Raw genomic sequence first — 13,176 nt, forward strand, 5'->3', positions numbered from 1 at the left:
CAATCTTCCTCTGTTTTGTATGTGGGTCGCCACCACAGCATAGCTGCCGACGAGTAGTGTATGTCCATACCCGGGAACCGAACCCAGGCTACCGAAGCAGAGTGCGCCGAACTTAACCACCAGGCCATGGGGCCAACCCATCCTCTGCCCATTTTTGGATTGGGTTATTTGTTTCAGTGTCATTGAGTTTATGAGTTCTTTATATATTTTGGACATTAACCCCTTGTTGGATATGTGATTTGCAAATATTTTCTCCCAGTTGGTGGGTTGTCTTTTCGTTTTGTTCGTGGTTTCCTTTGCCATCCAGAAGCTTTTTAGTCTTATGTAATCACATTTGTTTATTTTTTCTTTTGTTTCCCTCGCCTGAGTAGACATGGTATTCGAAAAGAGCTGCTAAGACCCATGTCAGAGTGCACTGCCTATATTTTCTTCTGGGAGTTTTATGGTTTCAGGTCTTACATTCAAGTCTTTAATCCATTTTGAGTTAATTTTTGTGTATGGTATAAGATAATGGTCTACTTTCATTCTTTTGCCTGTGGCTGTCCAGTTTTCCCAGCATCATTTATTGAAGAGACTTTCCTTTCTCCATTGTATTTTCTTGGTTCCTTTGTCGAAAATTAGCTGTCCATAGGTGTGTCGTTTTATTTCTGGCCTTTCACTTCTGTTCTGTTGATCTGTGTGTCTGTTTTTGTGCCAGTACCATGCTGTTTTGATTACTATAGCTTTGTAGTATATTTTGAAGTCAGGGATTGTGATGTCACCAGCTTTGTTCTTTTTTCTCAAGAGCGCTTTGGCTATTCGGGGTCTTTTGTTGTTCCGTATAAATTTTAGGATTCTTTGTTCTATTTTCATGAAAAATGTCATTGGGATTGGGATTGGGATTGCATTGAATCTGTAGATTGCTTTAGGTAATATGGACATTTTAACTATATTTATTCTTCCAATCCATGTGCATGGAATATCTTTCCCTTTCTTTATGTCTTCTTTGATTTCTTTCAATAATGTTTTATAGTTTTCAGTGTATAGGTCTTTCACCTCCTTGGTTAAATTTATTCCTAGATATTTTATTCTTTTTGTTGCGATTGTAAATGGGATTGTATTCTTGACTTCTCTTTCTGCTAGTTTGTTATTAGTGTATAGAAATGCAACTGATTTTTGTGGTTTGATTTTATACCCTGCAACTTTGCTGTAGTTGTTGTTTCTTATAGTTTTCTGGTGGATTCTTTAGGGTTTTCTATATATAGCATCATGTCGTCCACAAACAGCAAGAGTTTTACTCCTTCTTTTCCGATTTGGATACCTTTTATTTCTTTTTCTTGCCTAATTGCTCTAGCCAAACCCTCCAGTACTATGTTGAATAGGAGTGGCGAGAGTGGGCATCCTTGTCTTGTTCCTGTTCTCAGAGGGATGGGTTTCAGTTTTTCACCATTAAGTATGATGTTGGCTGTGGGTTTGTCATATATGACCTTTATTATGTTGAGGTACTTTCCTTCTATACCCATTTTATTGAGAGGGCTCTCTTATATAGAACTGGATGACATTAGAGTTATACCAAATGAAAGGAGAAGCCATTGGACTTTTGAGCAGAAGAGTAATATCAGATTTTAGTTGTGACAGGATCATTCTGGCTGCTCTGTTGAGACTAGGTTGTAAGGAAGGCAAAGGAAAAAAGCAGGCAGACCAGTTAAGAGGTTATTTTAATAATCCCAGTGGCTTGGACTAGGCTGTTGTTGGGGGGTGGGAGGGAGGACTAATCAGTTTTTGGATATATTTTTGAGGATAAACTCAACAGGTTTTGCTGATGGATTGATTCAGGGGATGCGGAAAGGACAGTTATCAAAGATAACCCATGTTTCGGCTTGTGGAGTTGCCATTTACTGTGATAGGCATGACTGTGAAGTAGGAGCAAATTTGGGTGGCAAATTGGGATATGCTAAATTTCAAATACCTATTAGACGTCCAAGTGGAGATGTAAAGTAGGCAGTTAGATATATGTCTGGAGTTGAGGAAAAAGATTTGGGTTGGAAGTATAGAATTTGCTATATAGAAAAAAGTTCAGAAAGACTTTTTTTTAAAAAAGAATCTAGTTACAAGTTAAGAATTTTTAAATGTGTGTCTTGATTTTACCCTGGTGGATATAGAGATCCAACTAATTTGAAAATCACTTTATTGCTCTATTATCTAATCAGATTTGAATCAGTAGGAATTACCTCAGGTAATCCCAGACCAATTAGGCAAATTTATTTCAAGACACTGTTGAGTTCTGCTGAAGTTTATGCTTGACCCTCTCGGTTTTTATTTGATTGCTTCTCCCATCCCCCACTCTCAACCTCTTACCCATAGAAAGTAATTTTTATTCAGCAGATGAATATATATATAGTATGCTATTGACTGAGAGATTGCAAATTTGTGAGGTTTGAGTTTAACCTGCTGTTGCCATAGGGAACCTTGCGTATTATTTACTCTGAAAATGATTTTTAAACTTAGAATCATAGGGAAATGAGACACATAATCATATTTTTGTTAGAATTGTGGTCAGAGGTTTTTGTTAGCAAAAGTTTTAACTTTTCTCAAAATTCTGTTAGATACTGCTCAAACCATTTTTACAGTTCAACTTATTAGCGTTCCATGATGAGAGTGAGTGTGGTTCTTTATAAATTTTATTGGAAGCAATGAATACATATCAAAGATTGGAAGCCAAAAGCCACTCTTCAGTGTTACTTTTTGGGATCTAGAATTATAAATAACATGCCAAGTAGTAATTTGATTCTGTGTGTAACATTTTTGTTAGAAGTAAAAATTTGCTTTTACTTTGCAGCATAATCTCCTTTCTAATTAATCTGTCACTATGCAGATAGAATTACTGTGGTACCTGCTGGTGACCTATAATAAAGCAAGTCATTGTTTAGAAACCACATTCTTCATTTCCAAATTCTTGATTACTTTTCACAAGAATTTATACTCCTCCTTCATGCTGGCATCTTCCCCTTTAAATGTGCCAGTATGTTCTTATTCCCCAAAGGTATTCAGAAAGCATATACTCATGTTAAGTAATTTTTGAAGTTGGAAAAGTTTCTGACTAAACTGTTAGCTATATACTAGTTAGAAAGAATGTTTTAGGTTAAAAAATTGAGTATAATAGAAAGAACTTCAGACCACAGAATGCTCTCTGCCTCTTCGTATCTATGTAACCCTAGATGTGTCCCTTCACTTGGTGAGCCTTGGTTTCCACATCTGTGAGAGTGGGAGCAGTAATACTTATCTTGCAGAGTTAACATGAGAACTAGTTATGTGTGTGAAATCCTGGAGTGTAAAGTCAAGCACATAGTGAGTGCTCAATAAATGGTAGCAGCTATTACCTTGATTGCCTTCATGATGGTGATTTTTGGTAATTGACAGCTTTCACTCTTCAGGAAAGTAGTCTCAAATTCATTTGGTTTAAAGGCATTAGTTATTAATTTATTTTGATAAGATAGGCATAAGGTATTTTCTATTTACTGCCTGAAGTACTTTTTAAAAAAAGCACTCAGTGGCTGAAGTAGTGCTTCATTCTTTCTGCCTCTTGTACATTTTTAGTTAACTATAGCTGCTTGTCCTTAAATTTAGTTGTTTTATTTCTTGGCAACTTCATTGTCTGCTGGGTAAGAATTCGTTTATTTGTCGGTTTTCTGAAGACTTGAGCATTTTAACAAATATAAATAAAATATATATATATGAATGTGAGATATTCAGTCACATATAGTAATAATAAATCTCAGCATAAACTATTATTTGATCTTGCTGTAGTGCACCCTGCTGAAATTGACCCTGTTCTTCATTTGTCATGAAATACATATAACTTTCACTTTTTTCTTTTGATTCTTTATTTTGTTTTATAATGTGCCGTCGCATTCATAATGAATACCTTGTTGTTTGACAGAAATGTTTCATGTTATGAGAACCTCTCTAACAGAATGAAAATTTTTTCATTGACTATCAAGTGTTGGGCTTAAGCAGGGAGAAACCTGAACAAGAAGCTGTTGGGAATGCCTTTGTCTATTAGAGGACCTTTTAAAGAGTTTCTTTTTGAAACTATGGACTTCTGCTCCAGCTAGCCCACTAAAAGGGTTGAGGGATGTAACCTGTAACCTCCATCCTAGATGGTGGGGATTGGCACTTCTCTTTACAGATTGCCTGAAACAAAAGAAATTCCAACCTCTCCTTGTTAAAATTAGAGGTTATTCCTTACTCTCCTTGGTGTCAGGGGCGGTCATTACAATGAGTCTTGATGTATATCAGCCAAAGGTAAGTGCTGGTTGTGCCCTCCGGCCTCCCTAGCGCTCCCTCTCCATTCACTGCTGCCTAGCCAATGTGAGCGCCACCTGGATAGAGTGTAAGAGACTCTGCTCTGGAGGTGTCACACACTTCTACGGACACTACACAGCAACTCCGTCGATTTTTTGGATCATTTCCATGTTCTCTACAGAACTGGGAGCTGTGTTTCAAAAGGGGTCCTGCCCCCTTCTTCCTATTGACTGGTTGAAGCAAGTGCTACAGTTGCTTCTCAGTCCTCAGCACTACGGAAGGAGGGGTAAAGTCAGCTGTTGGCTAGATTTCAGGCAGCAAGGAATGTGTGGAATTGCTCACTTTCTTCAAAACCCTGGTTAGCATTAGAAGCAGAAAAGTATTAGGGAAATAAGATTATATGTATTGTCCAAATCTAAGAGAACAGTGAACCTCTTTACTTACCTTGTGCTGAGTTGAGACTCCCCCATCATTTCTTAGCACTATAAACTATTTTCTTGGTTATGCAGTCCACTTGCTAGGCAAAGGGCAGAGTTTGTCATTGGTGTGCCATTTGGTTGGTTCAGAATGATAGATGGATGCTACATTTGTTCTGGGGGTTGGGCTGAAGTTATTAGCATTTGAAACAGGTCTTGTGACCACTATGGTGTGCTAGAGAGTCAGTTAGAGATGAATAAAATAAACAATCCCAGTTGTAAAGCAGGCCTAGCCATGGTTGGAAAGTATACATTTGAATATCTTCCTGATTTCTTAGTTTTCTCTAGTAATAATAAATACTCAGAAGAAAAGGAAACTGGCAGCCAGGGTGAGAAATCAGGAAAGTCAAAAGCAAGTGAGGGAATTATAGTATTGAAATGATTTAGAAGGGATTAAACTGGAATAGTAGATACAGTTCTTCTTGAGGGACTGAAAATTTCATAGAATAAATGGATCAAAGGTCGTGATGAGGACAAAAAGCAGGATCACCAACAATGAAAATGTGGGATGGATGGAGCATGAGTGGTTGTTGTAGAGAAGACTTTCAGATTTCAGGATCCGGGAGGTGAAGCAGTGTCCACTGCTGGCGATTGTGGTGACTTCACCTGTGGGGAGTTTAATGGATATGACATGAAAGTATTTCAAATGTAGGATATTATGTTGATAGAATAGGCATTGACATGCATTTTGAAATCTGAAGAATAATAGCAAGGCATAGTTAGCCATGTGATAAAATCATCTGTATGTCCTTGGGAGTATTTGAGAAGTCACTCCATAACACCAAAAGAGGAAGAAAGGCATCATACGTAGATTTTGTGAGCTTCAAAGAAGGAAATATCTTCTAAATGTCACAGTGCAGCAATGTTCTGGAAGTGGCAGTAGGGAGCAAGAAGGATCTAGATTCTTCTTCCTTCCACTATGGATTAGAAGAAGGCATAATGTGGAATCTCTTTTGGAGAGTCCATTAAGGCGTTTACTATCTTAAGAAAAGAGCCAGATTTTATGGTGAGTAGGTAAAAGACTTTGAGATGCCATTAAGAATTAAGGAAAATTTTACTTTGAATAAGTGAGTACTTCATGTTGTCTGGTGAAAGAAACAGGTAAGAGGACAGGCAGGGTTATTAGGAGGCAAGATAGACATTAGCCTGGATCAGAATGAAAGATTGAGGTGGGAGGGCAAAAATTTTTCAAATAACCAGAATAAAGAAATTTGGTTTTTGCTCTATCCAACACATGCAGATACTTCCATGGTCCAGATGTTCTTCTAGGAACTGGGGATACTTAGATGATTGATGAGATTATAACACAGTGAGCCAGACAGACACTGATAGCCAAGTACTACACCACCCTGTGATAAGTGCTGCAAGCAGATGTGGACATGGGAAAGGGAGGGAGACGGGGCCTGGAGCTTCTCTGTGGAAATCAAGAAAATCCTCACAGGAGGTGTAACATTTTGAACTGAATCGCAGAGGATATGCAAGGAAGGACAGAAAGGGTGTTCCAGGCAAAGGCATGAAAATGCTGGGCGTGTTTAGGTGAGTTGAGCAGCACACAATGTGGGAAAGATAGGGGGATTGGCAAGAGGGTGGATATGGGACAATAAACTGTGTGCTGTAATGATGGTTGGAGTTTAATCCTAATAGGTTAGACAGTCTTGATTTCTGAATTAAACAAAAATAATAATACTCAACACAAACTTAATTTCACTTTTTTCTTTTAGAGTCACAATTTTAGCAAATGAGACATCAAAGATAAAAGGGTCTATAATCTTATTCTTTTCCAGTCTTTGTTCATATACATATTTACAATTACATAGTTGTAATTACAGCTTAGAAATATTTGAGTATTTCACTTCTTTTCACTTTATTATATTTTTAGTATTTTTCCAAATTGCTTCAGTCTTAATAATGACTATAGCTGTCTACTATTCCATTAAATAAATGTTTCCCCAAAAGAGTAAAAGCATAAAGATGTTTCTTATAGTTATCCATTATCCATACTGATGAAAAAATTGGCAATATATTAAGTATCTAATACTAGGGGAATGGTTTGATGAATTGTAGGTTGTCAAGTTTTAAGCTAGAATTGAAATGCTTGAGTGACGGATTAGATGTGGGAGTTACAAAGAGAGAGAACCAACCTCAGATTTTAGATTTCTAAGTGGAATGTTAACGTTTTCACCTCTTTGATGGGTCCAAACACTATGAGCATTTGTATGTTTGTGTGTGTGACCTTTTAAGCAGTATAGATAGAATAAATTAAAGAGCATTAGACTAATTTTTAATACATGACCCCTAATTACATTATAAATGATTAATAAGTTAATCATTTATTAGGTTTTTTGCATAGATATTTATTATAATTCATCATTACAATTTAAGGAGCTATTTCTTTAACTTTGAATTTTACAAATGATGGTTCATTCTAGCAGCAAATTGCCCGACCCTCTCAAGAAGAAAAAGTGGAAGAAAAAGATGAAGATAAAGCCGAAAAAACAGAAAAAAAAGAAGAGGAAAAGAAAGATGAAGAAGAAAAAGATGAAAAAGAGGACTCTAAGTGAGTTAAAGAATTAGAGTTAAATAATTAGTTAAACATTACAGTTATTTTTAAATAATGAAATTAAATTTATTTAAGGTATAAAATTTTAGATAAAAGAATCAATGGGATGTGTGCTTTGACCATCTAATAACTATTTGACATAATTAAGGAATGGAATATTCCAGTAACTATAACTTTTGGCTTAATGGACTTTTTTGCCAGACGTGGATACTACTTTTCAGAAGGGATAGGCTACAATAATATACACTTATCACTGAGAGATATTGAATATAATTTAATCTTTGATTTGGAAGATACCTCAGGATTTTTTTTAAACCTCAGATAGTGTCCATTTATGTAAAAATGCTGATAAATGGTTTTCATTTATATAATACCTTATATTCCAGCTTTATTGATTTTATTTATCAAATAAAATAGAGTTCCTGGTTTGTTTGTGGTTGTTGCTGTAATTCTGGTCATAAAAGTAATTTTTGTTCATTATAGAAAATCAAAATCTAAAGAAAATTAACCTGTGATTCTGCCACTGAGAGACAGCTACTGTTGAAGCCTTTGTGTACATATTATGGCAGGGTGGTGTGAGGGGCTTAGTAGCTAGGTTGATTGTTTTTCCCCTAAGGGATCACCTTTATTGAGGCATAATTTACATAGAATAAAATTTACCAGTTTTAAGTGTATACACTGATGCCTTTCGACAAGTGTGTGCACTGGTGTAACCAACCGTTAGTTGTGATGTAGAACATTTCCATCACCTCAAAAAGTTCCCATAACCTCCTTTGCAGTAGTTTCCCTCACCCTGTTTCAAGCCTCTGGCAAATACTAATCTGTTTTGCCTTTTCTAGAATTTCATATAAATGGAATCATATAGTATGTAATCTTCTGTGTGTGGCTTCTTTTACTTAGCATAATGCCTTTGTGATCCATACAGGTTGTTGCATGTATCAGTAGTTTGTTCCTTCTTAATATTTATTGTTTTATTTCTATAATCCTCTTGGAAATACTGAAGGTTTATCTAGTTTTGTGGCAACTAAAGCAGCCCAGATCACTTGATATAGTTTTTAAAGAGTTGGATACTTGTGCCATTCTAGTTTTGTACTTTAGGAAGATATCTATTTAAAAAAAATTTTTTTTTTTAGTTCGGGTAAAACATTTATATTCATGTGGTCAGTGGTTCTTCTCATGTAGAACTGCCATATCTTGATTTTACTTTTTTCTTAAAATCCCTAATTTATTTAACAAGCATTTATTTATTACTGATGTGAGCTAGTCTTATGGAGGATGCAAAAATACATAAGATATGTACTATTCCCAGGTAGTTTATGATCTAGTAGGGGAAAATTACGCACGATACAAGTACTATTTAAGAAAAAGAAAAAAGCCTGGAAGAAATGAGCAGAACTAGTAAAGTATGTTGGGAGATTGAGAAGAGGCTGAGGTTTGCTTCTGTCTGGATAGTTTGGAGGACTTTATGTAGGAGCTAGTGGGTAATGTGGATAGAATAGAAGGAAGAGTGTGAATAGATATGCTGCTTTGAGAAAGGGCAGATAATGGTTTCATTAGACTAGAACATAGGGGGCCAGAAGAAGAACTTGGAAGGTGGATTGAGGTTAGATTTTATGTAAAGCTTTAATGAAAGCTAACGTGTAGACTTCATTCAGGAGGCTGTGTGGGTCTGTTTGGCAATAGATAGGGGTTAGAATGAATGGAATGTTTTATTGCCAGAGCTATTCTGCTGGAATATTGATCCATTAGCAGTATAGAATGGATGGATCAGAGATATAAGTCAGAGATATAAAAGACTGGGATTGGGGTACTAAGGCACTGAATAAGTACAGTGTAGTAGAAATAGAGATGGTGGAATTAGTGGGAGAAATATTACTGAGTTGAAATAACCAAAATTTGGCATTAGATCACATATAGGAAATAAAGAAAGAGGGAAAGAGCTAAAGATGATGTCAAATCTGTAAACCTGAGTGATTATGAACGTAGTGTTACTGTTAACAAGAAATTGGAGATTGAGGTAGAGCAAGAAGCAGGCTGGTGAGGATGGCCTTTTTTTGAGTATGTTGAGTTTGTGTAGATGGGAAATCCAGGTGGTTATTCCAGCAGGTAATTGGGAAGACAAGTTGGGATCTTAGGAGATTTAGGAGGTGGGGTATGAGTCTAAAGATATAGATTGGGAGTCATTCCAGTAGAATTGATACTAATGGGTAACCTCACAGATCTTTAAGGCCAGGGTAAGCCTTGGGAAATCCCTGTATTAAAGGATGAGAGGAAAAAGGCAATCCCCAGAAGGAGAGCCAGAATAGCAGTAGGGATTTTAGGGAAATGTGAAGTCCCAAAAGCTAAGTTGAGAAAGATGTAAAAAGAATTGTCACAGTGTTAGTTGCAGCAGAAAGAGTAATGCGACAAGAACTGAGAAAAAGTCATTTATGAGATTTTGCAGTTTGTAAGTCATTGGTGACTTTTGACAAAACATCTTTGGTAAGAGGTTGTAGTAGCTAGATTGGTAAGGGAATAAAGAAGTTAAGACAGAGAGATACATGGTAGCTTCGAGAGTAATTTAGGACTGAAGGGGAAAGAATTATTCTTGAAGCATTTTTTAATTTGGGGAAAAAAACTAGAACTTGGTAAGCCACGACTGGTCTTTGCTTGAAGTAGATAAAATTTGAAAAAAGTCAACACCTTCCATTATGCAAGAATAGTTGAGTCTTTGAGTATTGCCATCTATCCATTCATTTGCAAAAATGTACGTTAAGCACCTTATTTTTAAATATTACAACCCTGGGAGATAAGTAGTACAGCGAATGGTCTTCCAGATAACATGTAGTACTATTGCTGTTAATAGTAGTGACCATTTATTGAGTTTTCCCTAAGTGCCTGAGACTATGATTTAAGCACTTTATAGTGTGAGGGAGATTTAGCCTTAGTAATAGCAAACACATATGATACTTAATATGTTCCAGATACTGTTCTGAACATTGTACATAAATTAACTCCTTTATCCTTGCAACAGCCCTATGAAATATACTGTCATTATCCTCATTTTACAGATGAGAAAAACTGAGGCCCATGGAGGTGAGGCAGCTTGTCCAAGGTCATCATGTAGCTAGTAAATCACAGAGTCTGCTATGAACCCGGGCAGCCTGGCTCTAGAGGCCATTCTCCTAACCACTAGGCAATTACTGCCCTGTTTGCATGTTATTAGTATTGGAGGTGATTGAGAATATTGAGCCTGGTTTAATAAAACAATGTTGTAGATTATTAGTGCAGAAAGGGTATCTGTCATGGACAGCATCTGTTTTAGCTTCTTCATTTTACAGAGGAGAAAACTCATGTGGAAGCAAAGGCAAGAAATCCAAGGCTCCTGCCTTTTGGTGTACCCCACTGCCTCTGGATTGCAGGTCTAGGGGCTTTTCTGATGGCATTCATTGCTTTCTATTAGAGTGTTCTTGTATCCAAGTCAGGTGATTTGAAATGTGTTTAAATTTGAAGTCCATTAATTAATAAAAGAGGCCTTTTTGAAATATCTTAATTTGAGCCAGTCAAAGCTCTTCAAAATTGGGGCATGACAGAAAAGTTACTGAGAGATTGGATAGTTTTATTCAATTTCTATTTAAAGAATTTTCAGAGCCAGGTCTGATGGCCTAGTGGTTAAAGTTCAGTGTGCTCTGCTTCGGTGGCCTGGGTTTAGTTCCTGGGCGTGGAACCACACTGCTCGTCTGTCAGCAGCCATGCTGTGGTAGTGGTTTACATAGAAAAACTAGAAGGACTTACAAGTAGAATATACAACTATGTACTGGGGCTTTGAGGAGAGAAAATACAAAAGAGGAAGATTGGCAGCAGATGTTAGCTCAGGGCAAATCTTTCCCTGCAAAAAAAAAAGGCGGGGAGGGAGTGTATTTAAAAAAAAAAAAAAAGAAAAGAAATAGGGAAGCTATTGACCAAAAAAAAAAAAGAATTTTCAAAGCTGTAACCTTTTTCGATATATGTATACTTTTAAATCACACAAAATTTTCATTTGCTTTTGTTTTCAGAGAAAATTCCAAGGAAAAGGACAAGACAGAAGGCACAGCGGAAGAAACTGAGGAGAGAGAGCAGGCCACACCCCGGGGGCGAAAGACTGCCAATAGTCAGGGCCGCCGAAAGGGCCGGATCACCAGGTCTATGACAAATGAAGCTGCAGCTGCCAGTGCTGCAGCTGCAGCAGCCACTGAGGAGCCCCCACCGCCTCTGCCGCCGCCACCAGAACCCAGTGAGTGGACGCAATTGGAGTGAACAGGCCATCATTTTGCTTGGGATTCTGTTTCAGTGCTAGGGTAGGGCAGGAGGGACCTCTGATATTGACAACCTAGAAATAATCTGAAAGTCTGGCCTTTAAATTTTTTAAACTTTAATATCAAAGTCTTTTGAAAAAGAACATCAGCCCAAATCTTGTTACCCTAATATAGCTGTTTTTCTTTTTACTTAGTTGTAATCCTAGTGTGCATGCCACTTTGTTTTTTGGTGTTTTAACTTGGCCATATAGCAGGAATATTTTCTCATTTCTGATTTTTACTTTTTGATAGCTGTGAAATGTTGGCATTGTGTTCCCTGAGGCATACTTTCTTGAACCATTCTCTATAGCTGAATGATTAGGTTATCTCTTTCCCCCCTTTTAAACTAATATAGATAGCACTGTAATGAAAAAAAAAATCTGTATTCACATAGCATTTTCTTTCTATTAAATTATTTTTCATAGGCCTGAATTCTTAGACAAGGGAATACTGGGTCTAAGTGTCCAAGCATTTTTCTTTCTCACTAAGTATTGTCTCATTAGTGTATAAAGGGATTATGGTAACAATGAGTACCACCGTTGGTGGTTCAATGGTACGAAGTTTACCATAACATGAAGTATGAAGGAAAACGCAAGTTCTGGGAATGGCAAGAATGATGTAAGGGAAATAACTAGACAAGCAGATGGGGGCAGATCGTGATGGGCCTTGTTTGAAGTATATCCTGCTTTGCTTACAGAGTGGAGAGCTTACAAAGGTTTTTAAATAGAGGAGTGCTGTGATTAGATTGGTGTTTTAGAAAGATAATTCTAGTGACAGTTGTGGAGGACAGGTTAGAGAGAGTAAGGACTAGAGGAAGAGGGACCAGTTAGAAGGGCATCATTAGGCATGCAGTGGCCCAGGCAAGGAGAGGATGGATTCAGGAGATTGGAATTGACACACATCATTGGATGTGAGTGGCAAATGGGAGGAAGGATTCAAAAATTAGTCTTAAGGATTCAAAAATTAGCCTGAGGATCCTGTTAGTAATTCGAATGACTGGGTAGATGGTAGTACTATTAATTGAGAAGAGGAATATAGCAGGAGCTCATTCCAGGCCTGATGGCCTCAATTTTCTTTCAAAAGTAAAAGAGAAAGTGTTCAGTTTGTGATCCGTCTGTGTTTACTAGATGTCAGGCATTGAAGATGAACATAAGGGCCTCCAGGAGCTAGGAGGAGGTGGGGCTTCAGAGAACAGGAGAGAACTGTGCCTGGCAAGAAGGAGGAGGGTTTTTTCTTCGTTTGACATTTCAGGAGAGAAGGGATCCAGCTCTAATAACTGGAGGGCGCTGAGTGAGGTGGGACTTCTTAGAAAATAAACTGTGTTCAAACATGAAGATATGGATGGAACTTGAAAGAACATTGAGAAAGATCATAACACTGAGGAGTGTTGAATTTTCCCCTCTATTTTGCAGAGGAGAGGCTGATACCATCCTATTTCCATAGTTTCTTTCATCTAATGCTTTAAACAGGCTTTATGTCAGATAAATAGGTTATAGATTATATGGTTGGTGCCATATAAACCATGATTGAAGGATTTAACTTA

At 37.2% G+C, this 13,176-nt stretch overlaps 1 protein-coding gene across 30 annotated transcripts in view; it reads left to right on the forward strand.

The window, feature by feature from the left end:
• Positions 1–13,176, forward strand: part of NCOR1 (nuclear receptor corepressor 1) — a 156,256-nt gene that overhangs the window by 73,207 nt on the left and 69,873 nt on the right. For 18 of the 30 annotated variants that reach the window (XM_087440338.1, XM_087440351.1, XM_087440348.1 and 15 more), the window contains 2 exons: positions 7,190–7,317; positions 11,355–11,572. In XM_087440338.1, coding sequence (XP_087296464.1) covers positions 7,190–7,317; positions 11,355–11,572 — 346 coding nt within the window. The remainder of the gene's footprint in view (positions 1–7,189; positions 7,318–11,354; positions 11,573–13,176) is intronic. The other 12 variants (XM_087440340.1, XM_087440360.1, XM_087440350.1 and 9 more) reach the window with 1 other exon arrangement.

Source organism: Ceratotherium simum, chromosome 16, assembly GCF_057802395.1.
Source record: "Ceratotherium simum simum isolate JZ-2026a chromosome 16, ASM5780239v1, whole genome shotgun sequence".
Lineage (NCBI taxonomy): Eukaryota > Metazoa > Chordata > Mammalia > Perissodactyla > Rhinocerotidae > Ceratotherium > Ceratotherium simum.